Here is a 21,335-nt window from a genome sequence, read left to right as displayed (position 1 = left end):
TACATGATGCAAGAGCTTAAACATGATCTGTTTGAGCAAAATAATTGCCAAGTATCAGATTATTCAAGATCATATACCAATTACCACATGAAGCATTTTCTGTTTCCAACCAAATAACATTGAACGAAGCAGTTTCAACCTTCGCCATGAACATTAAAAGTAAAGCTAAGAACACCAGTGTTCATATGAACGAGCGGAGCGTGTCTCTCTCCCGAACAAAGAATGATAGGATCCGATTTTATTCAAACAAAAACAAAAATAAAAACATACAGACGCTCCAAGTAAAGCACATAAGATGTGACGGAATAAAAATATAGTTTCACTAGAGGTGACCTGATAAGTTGTCGATGAAGAAGGGGATGCCTTGGGCATCCCCAAGCTTAGATGCTTTAGTCTTCTTGAAATATGCAGGGATGAACCACGGGGGCATCCCCAAGCTTAGACTTTTCACTCTTCTTGATCATATTGTATCATCCTCCTCTCTTGACCCTTGAAAACTTCCTCCACACCAAACTCAAAACAAACTCATTCGAGGGTTAGTATAATCAAAAATTCACATATTCAGAGGTGACACAATCATTCTTAACACTTCTGGACATTGCTCAAAGCTACTGAAAGTTAATGGAACAAAGAAATCCATTCAACATAACAAAAGAGGCAATGCGAAATAAAAGGCAGAATCTGTCAAAACAGAACAGTCCGTCCGTAAAGAAGAATTTTTTCGAGGCACTTAACTTGCTCAGATGAAAAAGGTCAAATTGAATAAAAGTTGCGTACATATCTGAGGACTACTCATGATTTTTCGCAGATTTTTCTGAGTTACCTACAGAGAGATCTACTCAAATTCGTGACAACAAGAAATCTGTTTATGCGCAGAAATCCAAATCTAGTATCAACCTTACTATCAAAGACTTTACTTGGCATAACAATGCAATAAAATAAAGATAAAAAGAGGTTGCTACAGTAGTAACAACTTCCAAGACACAAAAAAATAGTAGCAAAATAAAAACATGGGTTATCTCCCAAGAAGTGCTTTCTTTGTAGCCATTAAGATGGGCTCAGTAATTTTAATGATGCTCTCGCAAGTAACAAGAGTTGGAACAAAAGAGAGCATCAAAAGTAAATAAGAAACGCTTTTAAGTCTAACCCACTTCCTATGAAAAGGAATCTTGTAAATAAACAAGTCATGTAAGCATAATGCAATAAGCATGGGAAAACAAGACAAGCGCAACTTCAAGATTTTCAGCAAAAAGAGAGGTGTTTTAGTAACATGAAAATCCCTACAACCATATTGTCCTCTCTCATAAAGATTTTCAGTAGCATGATGAACAAACTCAACAATATAACTATCACATGAAACATTCTTATCATGAGCTACATGCATAAAATTATTACTCTCCACATAAGCGTAGTCATTACTATTAATTGTAGTGGGAGCAAATTAAATAAAATAGCTATCATTATTATTCTCATCACCATAATCATCATATATAAGAGGTAAATATCATCAAAGTAAATTTTCTTCTCCATGCTTGGGGGACTAGAAATATCATGCTCACCAAAACCAGCTTCCCCAAGCTTAGAATTTTCCATAGCATTAGCAACAATGGTGTTCAAAGCATTCATACTAATAACATTGCCATTAGCACGCATATAAAGTTCCATAGGTTTTTAAATTTTCTCTTCAAACACCTCATGTCCTAACTCAAGATAAATACTATAAAGATCTCTAATATTTTTGTTGTTTTCCATTAAGCCTAACTAGTGAAATAAAAACATGCATGAAATTAAGTAAAGTGAAACAAGTAACTAATTTTTTGTGTGTTTCTAATATAAAGAAAGCAAACAAGACAGAAAATAAAGTAAAGCAAGTAACTAATTTTTTTGTATTTTTTATATAAAGAAAGCAAATAAAACAGAAAATAAAATAAAGTAAAGCAAGATAATAACAAAGTAAAGAGATTGGATGTGAGAGACTCCCCTTGCAGCGTGTCTTGATCTCCCCGGCAACGGCGACAGAAAAAGAGCTTGATGACGCGTAAAGCACACGTCCGTTGGAAACCCCAAGAGGAAGGTGTGATGCGTAAAGCAGCAAGTTTTCCCTCAGTAAGAAACCAAGGTTGTCGAACCAGTAGGAGATGAAGGCCACGTGAAGGTTGTTGGTGAAGGAGTGTAGTGCGACGCAACACCAGGGATTCCGGCGCCAACGTGGAACCTGCACAACACAATCAAAATACTTTGCCCCAATTTAACAGTGAGGTTGTCAATCTCACCGGCTTGCTGTAAACAAAGGATTAAACGTATGGTGTGGAGAATGATGTTTGTTTGCAGAGAACAGTATGGAATAATGATTGCAGTAGATTGTATTCAGATGTAAAAGAATGGATCGGGGTCCACAGTTCACTAGTGGTGTCTCTCCAATAAGATAAATAGCATGTTGGGTGAACAAATTACAGTTGGGCAATTGACAAATAGAGAGGGAATAACAATGCACATACATATCATGATGACTAATATGAGATTTACTTAAGGTATTACGACAAATAACATACACCGCTATCCAACATGCATCTATGCCTAAAAATTCCACCTTCGGGTTAGCATCCGCACCCCTTCCATTATTAAGTTGCAAACAACAAACAATTGCATTAAGTAAGGTGCGTAATGTAATCAACACAAATATCCTTAGACAAAGCATTGATGTTTTATCCCTAGTGGCAACAGCACATCCATAACCTTAGAACTTTCTGTCACTGTCCTGCATTCAATGGAGGCATGAACCCACTATCGAGCATAAATACTCCCTCTTGGAGCCACAAGTATCAACTTGGCCAGAGCCTCTACTACCAACGGAGAGCATGCAAGATCATAAACAACACATATATGATAGATCAATAATCAACTTGACATAGTATTCCATATTCATCGGATCCCAACAAACACAACATGTAGCATTACAAATAGACGATCTTGATCATGATAGGCAGCTCACAAGATCTAAACATGATAACACAACAGGAGAAGACAACCATCTAGCTACTTCTATGGACCCATAGTCTAAGGATGAACTACTCACACATCAGTCCGGAGGCGATCATGGTGATGTAGAGTCCTCCGGGTGATGATTCCCCTCTCCAGCAGGGTGCCGGAGGCGATCTCCTGAATCCCCCGAGATGGGATTGGCGGCGGCGGCGTTACAGTAACTTTTCTCGTATCGTGGCTCTCGGTAATAGGGTTTTCGCGACGGAGAGTTTAAGTAGGCGAAAGGGCAGAGTCGGGGGGCGCACGAGGGGCCCACACCATAGGGCGGCGCTGGCCCCTTCCTAGTCGCGCCGCCTTGTGGTGTCGCCACCTCGTGGCCCCACTTCGTATCTCCTTCGGTCTTCTGGAAAGATCCGTGGAAAATATGACCCTGGGCTTTTGTTTCGTTCAATTCTGATAATATTTCCTTTGTAGGATTCCTAAAACCAAAAACAGCAGAAAACAGGAACTGAAGCTTCGGCATCTTGTTAATAGGTTAGTGCTGGAAAATGCATAATAATGACATAAAGTGTATATAAAACATGTGAGTATTGTCATAAAACTAGCATGGAACATAAGAAATTATAGATACGTTTGAGACGTATCAGGCAGCACATCATAATCAGTTGTTAACCTTGACGCCATGTATTCTGCCTGCATCCCGAAAGTTTCTGACAGCCGATGAAAATCTTTGTCGCACTTATCTGCCAGGGCAAAACTACCCTTTATTGTGATTGGGCCCTTGAGTCCAGGGAGCCTCCACAACAAGTATGTGTAATGTGGTACCGCCATAAATCTGGCATAAGCGGGTCGTCCTAGCAGGGCATGATACTGCGACGGAAAATTCACAACTTCGAACTCCAGCTTCTCTCTTCTGTAATTCTCTCGGGTTACAAACTAATTGTTGAGATTAATCTTTTCCAGTGGATAACTTGGCTTCTCAGGGGTGATACCGTGGAAACGCGTGTCAGTTGGTGTTAAATTCACTAAGGATATATTCATCTTCCTCAATGTATCTGCATACATAAGGTTTAAACTGTTGCCTCCATCTATGAACACACGTGAAACGTTGAATCCTGCAATCACCGCTGGTAGGATCAAAGCTGATTGAACTGGTTGTGGAACTTGCTGCGGGTGGTCCGCTATGGTGAAACCGATATCCTGCCCCAACGAATTTAGGTACTCAATCGTTGGTGGAGGCATCTTCTGTGCCATGCAAAGTTGCCGCGAAATCACTTTTTGAGTCCTATTCGAAGGTGTGCCCTTCTGAATCATCGAAACTGCTCCGTTGGTGTCGATATAAGGACCGTTGGTTGGAGCTACCATCAATTGTAACTGATGTCGATTTTCGTTTGTAATTGCGGGTGGAGGTGGAAGATGAATCTCACTCCTTGGCCCCTTGGGGTTCCTATTTGCTGCCTGTGCATTGGCATGCCTTGCGTACCTATGCAATGCTATGAAAGTTCGGCAGTCCTTCTGCAGGTGAACTGACTGTCTTTTTCCATTATTATCGAGGAAGAGATGCATTTAGCATGGTCCGTTCAGAAGATCTTCGGGTGATACATATGGTCTTTGGAACCTTGGTCCACTATTTTGCCTGCTGGGATGGGGAGCATCCCTATAATCGCTGCGCTGCTCATTACTCCTCTGATAACCATCTCGATTATTTCCTCCACTATTTATTTGGAAACCAGCCGATATTTCGCCAGGACCATCGTAATCTGAGAACTGTCGAGAAAAGCACCGTCTATTTTGATTGTTTCGGTTACGGTCGTCCTCAGGCGACCTATGCCGTTTGTTTTGAACAACATCTTCTCCATCTGCCCAGCGATTCGCTATTTCCATGAGCGTTGCTATCATTTTCAGATTAGTCCTTCCCAAATCCTCGATTAGGTCCTTTCTTCGGATTCCAGCAACAAACGCATCTATGGCTCTTTCGTCAGATATGTTCTCTGCCGAATTTTTGATAATGTTCCACCTTTGGATGTATGTCCTCATTGTCTCATCATACTTCTGCCTGTAGGCCCTCAGCTGCTCTATTGACGCGGGTTTCTTGCATGTGGATAGGAAGTTCTTCACGAACATATCCTCGAAACTGTCCCAGCTGTCGATCGATCCAGGTGGTAGCTTTTTTATCCATGACCTCGCTGCTCCACTTAGGTGGACCTGTATGCTCTGCATGGCAGTTGCTTTGGTTCCACCCATCAATTTTACTGTCTCCAGATAGTTGACTAACCAGTCATCAGGAGCTTGCAAACCATCGAACTTCTTGTAGTTGTCGGGCAATTTAAACCCAGACGGGACACGAGTTTTACAAACTCGTCGAATGAAGCAAGGAAGCCCGCACATATCCTTCTCATCTACTTCTGGTGAATGCCGACGTTCTCTCCTTTCTTGCCATGCTCTATCGACACCCGCCTGTGTCGCAGTATCTCTCGCACCACCCGTTCTTGGATGATCTTGCACTGCCACAGCATGTCGTGGACTATTTTGCCTTGGAGCACCTTCGGGAGGTGCACTTGTACTTGCAAACGCTGTTCCCATGGCTCCAACTGCTGCCATAGCCATGTTGTACAATACTTCTCTTGGATCTCCGGGAGGTAGCCTGGATGCCAGTATAAAGGCCAGAGTCGTCATGTATCCAGCTTTCGGTGTTTTGGGGATAATATTTCCTCTTGTGTCTATCGACATAAAAGACATATCGAGGTTTTGGATCAGATGTTCCCTCTAGCCCTCAGGTATATGCTGCAGCCGAGATCTTCCTCTATTACGAGCTTCTCTGTGGTTATTTCCCGAAGTTCCTGATTGTCAACTATGCTCAGCTCTTCGCCTACTTGACGTGGAAGCTGCAACTTTTCTCTGCTCGAGTATCACCCTTTGTTTTTCCAACACTCGGCTAGCACACGCGAGTCTATATTGGTATGCTTGAAACTCTTCCTCCGTAGCCGTGGTGGTCATCGGATCTGTACCGTTCAAGGCTCTTGATGCTCTGTCCCAAGCTTCTTGAGAAAGTTGCACCCTCTGGCGCGGTGTAGGCCCGACATACTTGCTGCCTAAACCTCGCGTAAGATCAGCGGGATCGATGTATGGATTTCCCAAATCATCGAAAGCCTCTGATATTTCATCCTCTTGACGACTTTGCTCACCAATCACGCAGACTTGATGGTATGTTTCCATATGTTCATCTTCGGGGTCAGTGACACCATCGTAACGATCGACGAAGACCTCCCGAATAGAGGTAAATTTGTTGATGAAGTTGAAGATGTCAACGCTTTCCGAGTCGCTGTCCAGAACAGAATCCATGAACGACCCGAAAGACATCCCTCCGAACAGATTGGTGAGATCTCCATCGGCGGCGGGCTTGATGCTGCTTGTCGACGAAGTTTCGTCGTCGCTCGACTTGGTTGACGATGATGATCCCGAGAAATCAGGACCAACCGCTAACGGTCCCGAACTGATCGTTGCCGCTAAACGATGTGAACCTTCTCCCCCAACGCAAAAGTAGAAGCTCCCAAACTTCATCTCCATTGGCTCTTCCAAGTAGGTATATGCATCCAAACGGGCGGGAGGGTGAGGAACAAAATCAATGAGACCAGTTTTTATTTGTTTACCTCCATCCATCGCATTGCTTGCCACCGAAAATATCGACGATGTTGAACGTGCCATCAAGATCAGCTCCTTGTCGCCTCTAATTCCCACAGACGGTGCCAATAGACAAGGTATTAACTTGTCAATGCCTACGAGTTGTAGACTAGGGTTTCGTTGAAAGTAGAGGGCAAGTAGATCTCGAGGGTTTCAGCCGGAAAAGTACTCGACTATTGAAAATCTAGGGTTGTGTTGACAATGAATTGATCCTTTCTTTCTCCCTGACTCCCCCTTATATATGAGGTGGAGCCGCGGTTTTTGTGATGTACAAGTTACAAACAACGAGAGACTCTTTGAGTTCGTCCCGTATTGGTTACAAGTCGTTATTCCTAATACAACTCTATCTTCCATATCGACACCCTACTTGGGCTTCCGGGCTTCGTATTCTTCGGATCATGGGCCTTCAGTAAACCCCGGTACCATCTTTAGCTGGCCCATTGGGGATGCCTATGCCAACCACGGACATGTCTGTTTACATGTATATTTTTAACGGCATCATGTTGTGCAGGAACGTTGGGACAAGCTGCCTGATGTCATCAATGACATGGAGAAGAAAATGAACGTATATATCATGAATGCGGGCGGGAAGTAAATCTCGAGCTCGTATAGTATCACCATGATCTCATCCTGTAGCACCTTGAGTTGCCTCACGACTTCCTGGTGATAACATCGAAAAAGTGCAAAGGCCAAACAGCGTATCACAGACGTGCTCATCCATTATCAGTTGGATCTCAGCAGGAACTATTTGCGTCATGAGCACGTGACTATCATGAGACTTCATCCCAGTGAACCTCTTCTTCGCTACATCTAATTATCTGCTTATATTTCCCGGGTAACCGCTTATATTTCCCGGGTAACCGTGAGAAACTTTGATTCCTAGGAGGCAACTGCAAAACTGCTCGAGCTCCACTGGACTCGTTGTGAAGCAGGCAGCGAGAAGCACAACCTCGTTCTTCTTATCCCTTTTGCGGAGACGTTGAGTCCCTTCCGTCTGATCATCATCATCGTCATCACTATCGGGGGCTTTAAGATCTTTCCTGATGCTAAGACATTTCAGGTCGTATCTTGCTTTCATCCCATCTTTCAACTTCTCCCAATTGCAAAGAGTGCCAACCAGAGTCTAACGTTCTTCGTAATGTGCATGACATCGAGGCTATGGGGCATGTGGAGGACCTTCCAGTACTCCAAGTCGTGGAAAATAGACCTCGCTTTCCATACACCGAGCAGCGGCTCTGGCTTCGATCGCTTCTTTTCCGACGCTGGGCACTCCTTCCAATCTTTCAGAAGCTTGTCGATTTCTACGCCGCTCCTCGGGCGCGGGGCTCCATCGGGTTTATCTTTACCATTGAACAAATCACCGCATTTTTTCCATGGGTGATCCAAGCGAAGCCACCTTGGAGCACCTAGGTACACAGTTTTTAAAAACCCGAGATCCCTTGGTAGCTGGAGATGCGGGGTCTCATCCATGCACTTCACACGGCCGTAGAATCCGTGGCTGACCTGGGCAAATACGTATGAGTAATTAGGATAGTCCGTGACCGTCATGAGCAACGTGGCTCTCATATCGAAATAATCTCTAGTGTAGGCGTCCCATGTACGAGGTGATGTCTTCCACAACGTGTCTTTAATCCTCTTTCATCAGCACGAGATACAAATGCATGTCAACACCTGGTTGTATTTGACCCCTGAATGAGAATACTCAGGTGTATGTACCTTTGCTTGGTGCACAACCACGAGGGTAGGTTGTAAGGCCATACAAACACAGGCCAGGTGTTATGCGTGCTACTCGAGTTGCCGAACGGATTGAGTCCATCGGTTCTCATACCCAGCATAACATTCATTGTGTCGCCCCCGAACCTCGGGAAGGCGAAGTCCAATGCTTCCACTGACCAGCGTCTGAACGGTGTGTCATGATATAGCCCTTCTCCGGATCTTCTCCGGACTCCTTCTTTTCCGCGTGCCATTGCATGAGCTTTGCTTCCTTAGGATCCACGAAATACCGTTGCAGACGGCGAGTGATAGGAAAGTACCATACCACTTTTCGAGGTACCTTCTTGTTCCCACTCTTGTATCGTCGGTGGCCGTACTCCGGACATGTGGTTCTGTATTAGTAACTCGCCCCGATAAATTGCGCAATCATTGATGCAGGCGTAGTATTTTTCGTGCGGTAGGTCAAGATGGCACACGAATTTCTTGGCTTCCTCGATACTACTTGGCAATGTGTTCCCCTCGGGAAGACGATCGTGCTAGAACTTTAAGTTCTTGTTGAAGCTCCCGTCAGTCCATTTTTTTTGCGTCTTTATCAGCAAAGCATCAAGCGTTACTTCCAAAAGTGTATCCTGGGGCCGGCACCCAGGAAACAACGGAGTCATCCCGTCTTTCACCATTTGTGCCAGCTTGGCTTTCTCTCTGGCTGCAGCCCTGTCGTTGCACATCTCCTCGAGGAGCAGATCCTGAACATGAGTCCTGCAAGGCCGAAATTAGCGGAGTCTCCGTGTTCGCTCCTTCGTCATAATGATCTTCTCCGTCGGCATCTCATTCTTCATGATGATCTTCTCCGCTGATATCTCCTTTTTGATGATGATCTTCTCCGCCGATATGTCCTTCGTCATCTCGCTCGCCTTAGTCTTCATGCGCACCATTTGCTGTCGACGCCTGGTTGTCAGCATGAAACCACGCCTAAGCAGGTGCTCCTCCAATTGTTCGAAATCAGGGTTGATCAAGCGCACGAGTTTGTATGATCGACATATACTTTTATCTTACGCATGTTGCACCGAATCATGTCAGCATTTGCATCTTTCTTGTATTTAGCGATTCGAGCGAAACTCATCGTGAGAACCATGCTTGCCTGCCCATGGTATACTTAGAGCATGCGCACACACACATGCATGGTCACCGGAAAAATTCGACATAACCTCTCCTAAAAGTAGACATGCACCACGCCGACACAAAGCAACAACCTTACATGCAAATATTCATGCAGCATACAAGCTTCATGTATAAAGATCGTCTTGCCATCCCGCACACACCTCCCACGCGCGATAAACGCTTCAGCAAAAAGCATCCATACACACTGACGGATACACAAGATATGCATATGCATATCTCCTCCAACTACTCACCTAGTATATTTGATACCGAGACGAGACCACGATCGATGAGAGTGGTGTTAGAAAAAAAAAGATATGTAGGAGAAGAGAGAATATGGAGAGGCTTCCTCTCACCAACAACTATATATCAACAAAGGTAGGTTCAACAACTACCAAAAATGGAGAAAAATATGGGCAAAATAGGATGGGAGGGAAGGGGAGACGAGCTGGGTGGAGGGGGAAGAAGAATGAAATGGGTGGTGCTGCGCCACTAAATATAGTATATTTCTATGTCGTATCCTACAACGTGCACCACGGAAAGGTGGAGTTCTGTGACCATCTCGACCCATGGTGCTTCGGTGCGCCACAAAAATTCTCTGTTTTAGTGGCACATGCACACAGGTGCACCACATAGAAAATTATTTAGTGACTTATGGAAACTTGATACGCCACAAAAAGGCATACCACCTATTGTCAGTTAGCATCATTGTCATCAGGTTTTTACCCATGTAGTCGATATTGAGTATCTGACCCCTAGTGGATACTTGCTATCTAGTATCTGTCACCGGTTTTCCTCATGATGCGAGGAGAACCTCTTTTAGGCTCTCTATTCTCCGCGTGCGTGGTTTCTGACTTTGTATTTCCGTTAGAGCATGTCTAACAGGCCCTTTAAAACCTGCCCACCCGTAAAAATCCGGTGGGATACGGGATGAGCGCGGTTTAGGCCGTCTAGCAGGCCCCGTATTCGGGCCGGCCTATTTCGGCGGAATACGGGGGCTAGCAAAACCACAGCGCCGCCCCTTACATATACCGGGTGAAGGTGCGAGTGGGGGTTGAACCCCTCACTCACAACCCTAGCTCCATCGTGCGCCACCGCCTCCCCGCTAAGCTCCGGCGAGCAATTCCGAGCCGCTCGCCGCCGCATTTCCACCGCCGCTCGACATGTCTTCACGCCGCTACAGTTCCGCGTCGCCCGGGAGCGGATCGAAGCGATCCCGCTCGCCGGGCAGGCTCGAGGAGGCGTGGCGGCGGCAGTGCAAGCTGTCCGCCGACGGGAGCCGGCGCGCGGCGTGCAGGTATGGCGGCGCCCTGTACGTGCCGCCGTCGTTCCGCGAGTTCACGCCGGGCGGGCGCTGTTACAAGGCGGATCCACCGCTTAAGCCGATGAGCGGCCCCGCCTTTGAGAAATGGCGCGCCGAATGGGAGAGGACCCGCCGGGCGAAGGCGGCGTGGGAGGCGAGCTCCAGCGGCGGATTCACGCCGCCAACCAACGAGGAGGCGGAGGAGGGGGAAAACCCCCTCTTCTTGCAGGCGCTGGCCGCGTCCCTCAAGGACGTTGCCGACAAGAAGCGGGTGGAGGAAGAAGAGAAGGCGGCGGCCATCGCCGTCGTGAAGGAGATGGAGGCGCGGGAGGCGAAGGCGAACGCGGACATCATCTTCCTCGACGACTAGATAGGTTCCGAGAAGTCGCGATCCATTAGGATCGCGCAATTCTGCATGTATGATCCGTATGTATGATCAACTATGAACTATGAACAAATTACCCGGGGTTTTAAAATTTTCTAATATACGAGATCTGCTAGACGGAATGATCTAGCTATGAGCAATTTTTTGATACAGGGTGGAAAACTCGCGTTTTACGGGGCAGAAAAGTAGGGGGTCTATTAGATATGATCTTATGTTGCAGTAACGAGAAGGGGTAGCCCGTTTGAAGAAACAAATGATCCGTCTCATTTTCTTTATCCACAACTTGTCCAAGATGTTATGATTATTCTTTGATTAATAAAAGTTTCATTTCGAATTAAAAAAAAAAGTTTTGCCCAATGGTCATCAGATTTGTATTTCCGCAAAAAAGAAAATGTAAAAAAATAGCCTGACGCGGACTGCTGACCGACTCAAAAACCTCAGGAGACATCTACTACGAGTACAACTCTTGATCGGTTCGTCCTTTTCACAGCGGCGGCGCCCTAAACACGAACGCATCTCTCCCGTCGTCCATGGCGACGCACCGGCACCGAGACCGCCTGAGCGCTCTCCCGGCCGAGGCGCTCGCGCGCATCCTCTCCCACCTCCCGTCCGACGAGGCCGCGCGCGCCTCCACGCTCTCCCGCCCGTGGCGCCGCGTCTCCTACTCCGTCCCCGTCGTCCACCTCGTCGACGGCAAGATACTCAGCCAGAGCCGCCGGGGCAGCGGCAGGTATTTCTTGCCCGTCTGCTTCGACCAGCAGGTCACGAGCGCGGTCCTCTCCAAGGACCCGGGGACGCCGATCCGCGCCTTCCGGCTCCAGGCGCTCGACGCCCCGGCCGACATGCTCGACCAGTGGATCCTCATCGCCGCCACCTCCGGCGCCGAGGACATCGACGTCGAGCTGCGGTACCGAAGCTCCTCCCGCCGCACCATCTGCCCCTTCGGCAGGTCCGCCAGGGCCTCGGCCGACTTCGGCAACGACGTCAGGGGCCTCTACACCAAGACGCCACGCCAGCTCTTCCGGTGTGACACGTTGCGCCGCCTCTGCCTCACCAACTGGACGCTCGACCTGCCGGCCGGGGGCATCCTCGTCGCCCCGCCGCTGCACACGCTCCGCCTCAAGCGCATCATGGCGCCAGGCGCAGTGATCCAGCGGCTGGTCGACAGCTGCGAAAATCTCGCCGACCTGACGCTCGAGGAGTGCCCCAGCGTCACGGAGATCGCCGTGACCAGCGCCCACCTGCGGAGCTTCGCCATCGTCTGCTGCCACAACGCCAAGCTCATCGTGCTACGCACCCAGCACCTGCGGTCTCTTCACTACAAGGGTTGCCGCCCACACGACCTGCAGTTCATCGACATCCCAAACTACGACGAGGTCGCGGCATTGACCATCGATATCTGCGACGACCTCACAGGCGAAGGGTCACATGAGGTTGCTCCGGTCATGGAGCTCATCAGCCGGTGCAAGAAGCTGAGCTATCTTCACCTTGCCCTACGCCCATCGATGACTTGCTACAACAGCGAGTTCACAGCCGTCACAGCAGGCCTACCCAGACTCCGGCAGCTGGTCCTCAAGGGCTTCATGGCCACGGAGCATGCCATCTGGTCTGTCACCCGTTTAATTGCCAACACCCAGCAGCTAGAAGTGTTGACGCTGTTTCCTCTCGACCCCAAGCGCCCCAAGACGAGGATTGACTACTACACAGATGACGATTCAGATTCAGATACCGACACAGAGAGCTGCTTCATTCAGAACGGCGATGACCACAACTACTATGTCAATGGCGGTGGTCACGGCTATGGGAATGGCGACGGCCACAACTACGGCAATGGCGATGGTCACGACTATGGGAATGCCAAGACCCACAAGTACCGCAATAGCAATGGTGGTCATGATTATGACAATGGCAATGGCCACAACCAATATAATAGCAATGCCCACAACCATTATAATAGGAGTGGCCACAACCATTATAGTGGCAATGGCCACAACCATAATAGGAATGGCCACAACCATTATAGTGGCAATGGCCACGACTACGATGATGATGACGATTACTTCGATGATGACGGTGACTATGATGACGAGGACTATGATGATGGCCACAACTATGACGATGGCGACAACAACGGCAATGGTGACAGCTATGGTGTTGGCGATGACTGTGAGATGTATGGGAACATGTGGAAGATGGGCATCCCTTGCTCCAGTCATAGCCTGACAAGAATCACCATTGCAAAATACAGAGGGACTGGCCTAGATAGGATACTTGCAAATTTTCTGCTGTCGAAAGGCAGAGCTTTGGAGGAATTCGTGGTGACATTATCAGCTCAACTCTATCCACACAAAGAAGAGATTGCAATGAAGTTTAGATCCTGGCTATGTAATCCTAATGCCACTATAACTTGCAGATAGATGGCAACAAGCTAGAAATAAATACATATATATGTATCTTTTTTTGAAACGAGGCAAAAAAAAAAAAAGCTTTTTATTTGCTAGAAATATATGTATCAATTGCTCGAATAAAATTCTCCATAAATTCACTTACGATAATGTTATCGACATTTTATTTGCCATGCGACAGTAATTCAACACAAGTCGCAATAATACAATGGCATCCACCTAACTATCGGAAACAAAAAAAAAGTTTATTAGGCGGACATTGCACTATTTACATCTCATTAAGTTTCCTATATAGCTTGAGAAAATGCTGCTTTATTAAGATACGACAGGATACAGGAACAAACCTTCATATGGCGACGTGACTGACCCTCTTATAGTGATTTGGCTGCTGCAATAACATTTTCTACCGTCAAACCAAGCTCTTTGTATATTTTTCCAGCAGGAGCACTTGAACCGAAACAGTCAATGCCAATGGCTTTTCCCTTTTGTCCGACGTACTTCTCCCATCCCAATGTAACGCCAGCCTCGACACTAATCCTAGAACTGACATCACGAGGGAGGACACTTTCCTTGTATTCCTCAGACTGCTCCTCAAACAATTCCCAGCAAATAAGTGAGACAACCCGTACACATTTCCCCTCCTTCCTCAGCTCATCTGCAGCTTTTGCTGCGATCTCAAGCTCGGAGCCTGTGCCAATGAGGATGAGCTCTGGTTTGTTTCCCAAAGAGTTATCAGAAATAACATATCCTCCCTTGGCGGCGCCTTCAACTGATGTGCCCTCCAGCTGCGGGAGTTTCTGCCGAGAGAGCGCAAGGATAGAGGGCCTTTGCCTGTTAATAACTGCAAGCCTGTAAGCCCCCGAGGTCTCGGTACCATCAGCAGGTCGGAGCACTAATATATTTGGCATTGCTCGGAGACTGAACAACTGCTCAACTGGCTGATGGGTTGGCCCATCTTCTCCAAGCCCAATGGAATCATGAGTCATCACATAGATCACTCCTGAACCACATAATGCTGAAAGACGAATAGGAGCTCTCATGTAGTCTGTGAACACGAAGAATGTTGAACAGTAAGGTATTAGGCCAGGGCTATGTAGAGCAATGGCATTACAAATGGCACCCATTGCATGCTCTCTAACACCGAAACGGATGTTTCTCTCTTCAGGAGTGTCCTTTTGGAAATCACCAAACATCTTTAGCAATGTCATGTTTGATGATGCAAGATCAGCACTGCCGCCAAGAAATCCAGGTATTACTTTGGCAAGAGCATTTAAGCACTGTTGAGATAAGTTCCTAGTAGCATCAGCAGGGCTTTCGGGAGTATAGGTCTGCAAAACAAACAAAGAGACGTCAGAAATTTTCACACTATCTCGAACATATATAATTCTGACACTGTATTTAATATTATAAAGAAAGCCATTTTTTGTAGGTTCAGATGAGAACTTACTGGAAGGGCCTTATCCCACTCAGAGGGCAGTTCCCCTGAAATTATGCTATTTAGCTCAGCACCCTCCTGTTGGTATTTCTTTTCATATTCCGCAAACTTTGCATTCCATTCAGCTTCAAGAGAAGCACCCTCATCAAGATGGTGACCCCAATGACTGTCAGGATTATTTACATAATTAAACTTCAGTTCAGAACAAACAAAGTTCAATACTGTATTAATATGTCCTAATTCCGAAAATGAAATTAAGAGCCTTAGTTCAAAACTTAAGTTAAATATCTACTGCAGAATTGTTTCCAGCAAGGTTCAGAACAGAAAATTTGAGTTGGCATTCTCCAATAACAGTAATATGATATCATGCCAAGGCCGTTTCCTAACAACACACACCATTGCTATACAAGATATATGTACCATTTAAACATCACCAGAAATAAAAAACCATGTGGCCTGGTCTCGTTCCCCTCTTGAACCTGACCAAAGAACCACCCTGTTTGCCTGGTCTCGTTCCCCCTCGTCGCTCCCGTGGGCGACGGGAGGGAACCCTAGCCGCCACCGGCCCAGGCCCCTCCTCCTGCTCCTCCCTCCCCTCGCCGCCGCCGGAGGGCGTCGCTGGGCAAAGCCCGGGCGATGGCGGCGGCGGGGATTCCTCTCCCCCTCGCGCGGAAGCCTTGGCGCGGGCCGACGCGGCCGGTGAGGGCGGCGCGCTCGACGAGGGGTGCGGCGGCGCGGCTGCCTCAGCAGCGGCGTGGAAGCTTCGTGGCGTGGCGGCGACCCCGTGCTGGAGGCGGCGGCTGCCCTCGGGCGGCCACCAAGTCCGGCGGCGGGCGGCGCTGTAGGGGTGGCCAGCGACGGCGACGGCGCTGGGGATGGCAGCGACGGCGCTGGGGAAAGGGCGACGGCGCTGGCGGCAGGTTGTGCTGGGCGGCCGGAGTTGGCATCATGGCGGCGCGGGCTTGCTGGCTCGGATCTGGGCAAAGGGCCCATCTGGGTTTGGCGGGCCCCGGCCGTCCTGCCCTCCAGCGCCTGGGTGCGGCCAGGCACCTCCTCCTTGTCCGTCCTTCTCGGCTCCGAGCGCATGTGCTGCTGCTCTGGCCGGGTTGGGCGGAACCCTACGCCATCTTGGCGTGGCGGCTCGTGGCGCCCGCGCGGCGCTGGTGACAAGGTGGACGATGCTGGGTGGTCGGCGATGCTCTCTGAGGTGGATGTGTGCAGTCCCGCAGCGACCCACCCCATGGTGGCACCTACGCCGCTTGCGGCTCAGTAGTGCCCCTCTTAGGCAGCCTGTCCCTTTGTGGGCATGGCTGCCCCCGACCTGGCGCGCTGGACGTGCTGCCGGTGGGTTGCGCTGCCAAAGCTAGCGCTTTGAGAGAAAAGGGTCAGCGCAGGAGGTCTTGGCGAAGGATGATAGTGCCTGCAGTGGTGAGGAACCATGCTCTGGGCGAAAGCCCTGCCTTTCGGGGCCTATGACGGCGACGCCTGAGGGCGCCGTTTTCCTCTTGTGGCGTCACCGAGGAGTTTCGGCACCTCCCTTGCCTAGGGTCTCATGTTTCGGGTGAAAACCTCAGATTTGGCTAGCCAAATCGGGCGACGACGGCGTCTTGGACGCCGTACCCTCCTTGGAGGCGTCGTCTTGGGAACTTGAGTTCGGGCCGTACGTCTTCCTCGTGGATCTTAGCGCTGACCACATGGGAGGTGTCTTGCGATGCAGGTAGCGCGCTAGCCTCTCGAGTAGTATCGCGGTGGCTTGCGCGATGAGGATCTTCCTCGATCAGCGCGAGCATGCCTCTGGATGAGCAGTGGTGGGCTGGCCTCCGTGTTTGTTGGCGGGCTGCTGAAGACTGCACGCTTGCACGTCTGTCAAGGTTGCCGGGAGCTAGCCGCTGCGCCGACGGCGTTCCTCGGATTTGGGTCGAGGCCGGAGCAGCAATTGCTCCCAGCTGAGCCGTGGTGGGCTCGCGGGATTCAGGTGGTACGCGTCTTGGCTGCAGCTGGCAGGTTCTTGGTAATTTCGACGATGCGCGAGCACTGCGACTTTCATCGGCAAGGGTTCTGTCTTGCGGAGGAGCTCACTCTGTAGTGTCCCGGAGGAGCACTCGACGGATTTCGGCCTTTTTGTCGTAGTCTAGTTTGAGTGTCGGGTGTGTACTGTGGGTGTTCGGCCTTTTCTTAGGCTTGTAATGTAAACTTCCTTTCTATCAATGAATCGAAACGCAAACCTTTTGCGTTTTCGCGAAAAATAAAAAACCATGTCAAGACTGTACGAAGCATGGAACATCCAGAAGAACTCCAATAAAAGAACTACTCCCTCCAATCGATAATAAGTCCCATGGTTTTAGTTCAATTTTGAACTAAAATCACGACACATATTATGGATCGGAGGGAGTACTAGTTTGATTTCTAACAGAGTTATCTATTTGGGATTACGAATCTCTACAGGTTAAGTTCACCATGAACTACAATGTACCTTTTCACCTCATCAGGGACATGGAACGGCTCATGCGGCCAGAGAAGATTTTTCCTGGTTGCCTCAACTTCTTTGGAACCTAGAGCGCTGCCATGGACACTGTGGGTGCTTGCCTTGTTAGGAGACCCATAACCAATTGTAGTAGTCACCTACATATACAAAAAAAAAAAAAGTTCCTGTTGGCTGTTGTCTGATAAACTTGTATTGAACTGACAAACAAAAGAAATATTACTGTCCATTTGCTCACCTTGATAAGAGTTGGCTTATCTTTGACTTCCTTTGCTTCTTTTATTGCTGCACGGATGTCATCATAACCAGTGTTTCCATTCTTCACCCAGATAGTATGCCATCCTAGGGCTTCATATCGAGCAAGCACATCTTCAGTGAAAGCAATATCAGTACTACCATCGATTGATATATGATTATCATCATAGAAGGCAATCAACTTTCCGAGACCCCAATGACCAGCAAGGGAGGACGCCTCATTCGCAACACCTTCCATCTGGCAACCATCCCCAAGTATGACATAACTAAGACCATCAAGAAAAAAAATCACATTAACCCTGTCCCGGAACACATCAGGATGTTAATTATATTTGGTCAAGCAAGTAAATATTGTTTACGTGTAATGGTCCACGATGGTGAAATCAGTCTTGTTGAAACGAGCAGCCAGATGTTTCTCTGCTAGCGCTAGTCCAACAGCGTTTGCAAAGCCCTGCCCCAAAGGACCTGCATAACATGTGAACAGTTCACCAAACATTTGGTTATTCCCACAAAAAAATAGAGGAAAGAAACAAAGATTAAAATGTTCAGTAAAGTGTACAAAGGCAAACCAGTTGTGACTTCAACACCAGCTGTTTCAAAATTTTCTGGATGGCCAGGAGTTCTGCTTCCCCACTGCCGGAAAGCTTTCAGATCATCCATCTGTAACAACGAACATATGTATATAAATAACATAGATTCAAACCCCTAGTGAGCCATGTATATGATAGATATGGAAAGAAGAAAAAAAATGAAGAAGGCCCGGTGCCATAATTCAACTCCCTAGCTTACATGTTAGTTTAATCATTATGAAAATGAAATATATTTTGAAGTTTCATTTGTTGCTTCAACTAAGCTAATTTTATTTGCAAAAAACTAAGCTAATTTTGAAACCATGTAGGATCAACTTTCATTCATTCTTTGGCAATTCTTTCATCTGTAATTACCTAGCGACGAATATTAATACAAATAAACAATATGATGATTTTTGTATGGTATTCTCTATCATCTTTTGACGGGATACAAACCACTTCACGTTGCAAGCATATAAGGAATTAGGATTTCAGACCTACTAAATCAATTGGTACGATTCTCTATGACTGTAAGTTTCCGAATTATGAACAAATTGCTCGACCTCAGGCGTTCAAACATACTGTAACTCAAACTTCAACCTACCACGATCAAACCATACCGTATACAAATCAAGAGATGGGCGGTATACAAGGATCGAGCTAACAGAAACTTTGAAGAACGACTTTCAGAGGTTCAAAAAACCTCTACCGCCTCTGCCGTTTCGGCGGCGTCTCCTCGCCGCACGCGACTTTCATCTGGAGCTGCCGCGCGCCCTCCTGCGTGCGGTTCTTCGCCTGACTCCTCGTGCAGTCCAGGGTTCACACGCGCGACGTCCTCCTCCGCAAGTGCATCGTCACCGCCGATGAAGCGAGCTGCCCTCTGTGCCCCGAGAAGCTCGAAACGGCTAGCCACATGGCCTTCCACTGTCCCGCCGTCTCCGTGTTCTGGAGCTCCCTCGGAGTCTCCATTCCTCGCGATGCACACGTCCGGGACCTCCACCTCCTGCCCATGCCGCCCGCGATCGCTCCTGAAACTGCCCCAGCCTTCGTCCTCTGCTGTTGGCATATCTGGAAACAGCGGAACATGGCAGTCTTCCAAGCCACGCCGCCGTCCATGCCACTGCTCCTCAAGGTTTGCCGCGACGACGCAACCCTCTGGCGCGGACGTTTCCCTGTCGAAACTAGGGCTGCTTTTGATGTCTGGCACGAAATCCTCCGTGGCCAGCCTATGTAACCCTCCCCTCTCCTTCCGACTCCGCTCTGTTCCCTCTGTCCTCTCTGCCTCTTTGCTGTAAAACAATCTGGGGTTTTAGCCCTTTTTTTCAATATATTCAGGTGGGGAACCTCTCCACAAGGTGAAAATTCGAAAAACAAGAAAGAGATGGGCGGTATACAAGGATCGAGCTAACAGAAACTTTGAAGAACGACTTTCAGAGGTCAGATAGATGCAAAATGAACCACCAAACAGTTTTCCAACATGCTCACCCTATAGAGATTGCTCCCATTTAAATGAAATTAGCATCCAACAGCCAAAAGATAATTTAATATTCAGAAATTTCTCAAAGTTAAACAGAGCGGAAAATGCATAGTTCTGAGCTGTGACAGATCGACATATGCAAGAACTTGAAACTACCATACAACTTATTTGGTTCTGTAAAACTGAACGTGTCCCTCTACATGCTAATTTTTTTTTCCTAATTTTTTTTACTTTTTAAAATATGTTTTATACATACCAGGTGCATATGCACTCATGATCAGTTTTGGTTTTCTGATCTCCACCGGCCTTCTTATTTCTTTTTGTCAGCTGAGACTGTTCACTGAAATCAACCGCAGCAAACCCTCAACTAAACCCCCCTATAAATCGAAAAATTAGACAAGAATTCGAGCTCACCGTGACGCCTTGATATCCTGCGAGGTGGAGCAGCGCGTAGTGGAGCATGCAGCCGTGGCCGGCGGAGAGCACGAAGCGGTCGCGGTCGAACCAGCCGGGGTTCCTGGGGTTGAAGCGGAGGAACTCGTCGAAGAGGACGTGGCCCAGGGGAGCGCAGCCCATGGGGAGCCCCGGGTGGCCGGAGTTGGCCTTCTCCACTGCGTCCACGGCCAGGAACCGGATGGTGTTCACCGACCGCTCCACCAGCTCCGCCGCCGCCGGCGTCCGGGCGAAGAGCGCGGTCGCCGGTCGGCCGCCGGGCCTGCCGGCGACGAACGGGCGACGGAAGAGGAGAGAGCCACGGCCGGCCGCCGCCGTGGACGCGGGCGAGGTGGGAATGCGAGCTGGAGTCGGCGGCGTCATGGCTGGCTCTGCGAGGTTTCTCGGGCACGCACGCGTGTCTTGCTGACTTGCTGTGTTGGGGAGTGGAGCAGCAGAAGTGAAGTTTGAGTCGCTGAAGTGCGGTGGGGTCCATCAATATTTGCACCAAACTGAACAGATGTGACGCGTTTCCTCCACGTCTCCCGTCGTTCCTTCTCGAAACAATCCACCTCTCGCAAAATATGCACATACAAACTTTCGTTGATCTACCAGCTGCATCATCTGTCCATAAATAAGGTACTTTGTTTTTCTCTTAGAAGTCGTTTGGAAGCCAGATTTTCATTTCATTTGTAGCATTTTGAAATGAATACATGTATTCATTTCATTTACATTGTAATTTCAGAAATAGACACTTGTTTGGTTGTCACAAGAATTGTAAATGACAGTAGAATTCAATATTGAATTTGTTTGGTTGCCACAGGAATTGTAAATGACAGGTTTCAACTCGGAATTGTGATTACACATGGCATCATTTTGCTGGATTTCCTAAATAAAATGATGGTCCAATTCTGTGGCAACCAAACTGTGGTGACCCGGCATACCACTGCATGGTGTAGTATGCAAGTCTGATATAACACCAATGAAACACCGTTCCACTAGTATTATATCGCTCAGAGTGGTACAACAGAAACATATGCGGGTCCAAGGCATGTCTA

The 21,335-nt window shown here is 48.0% G+C and overlaps 1 protein-coding gene across 1 annotated transcript; it reads right to left on the bottom strand.

Moving 5' to 3' along the window:
- Window positions 1-13,998: 13,998 nt before the first annotated feature.
- Window positions 13,999-20,661, bottom strand: LOC124677819 (transketolase, chloroplastic-like). Its single transcript, XM_047213772.1, has 7 exons — window positions 20,260-20,661; window positions 18,369-18,459; window positions 18,159-18,264; window positions 17,783-18,065; window positions 17,536-17,684; window positions 15,075-15,228; window positions 13,999-14,955 (listed from the first exon to the last, which is right to left on the bottom strand). Exons 1-7 carry the CDS (start codon window positions 20,659-20,661, stop codon window positions 13,999-14,001), a joined length of 2,142 nt encoding a protein of 713 aa, XP_047069728.1.
- Window positions 20,662-21,335: the final 674 nt, after the last annotated feature.

This window comes from Lolium rigidum, chromosome 7 (genome assembly GCF_022539505.1).
Source record: "Lolium rigidum isolate FL_2022 chromosome 7, APGP_CSIRO_Lrig_0.1, whole genome shotgun sequence".
NCBI classification, from domain to species: Eukaryota; Viridiplantae; Streptophyta; class Magnoliopsida; order Poales; family Poaceae; genus Lolium; species Lolium rigidum.
This window is presented reverse-complemented; position numbering and strand designations above follow the sequence as displayed.

What these genes read in the sequence shown, in the direction of transcription:
- LOC124677819 (XM_047213772.1), bottom strand. Translation starts at nt 20,661, where the DNA reads ATGACGCCGCCGACTCCAGCTCGCATTCCCACCTCGCCCGCGTCCACG. An exon ending in ACCATCGTGGACCATTACAC is followed by an intron (nt 18,066 to 18,158) that starts GTAAACAATATT and finishes TGATGGTCTTAG; the next exon opens with TTATGTCATACTTGGGGATG. An exon ending in GTCCCTGATGAGGTGAAAAG is followed by an intron (nt 15,229 to 17,535) that starts GTACATTGTAGT and finishes TAATCCTGACAG; the next exon opens with TCATTGGGGTCACCATCTTG.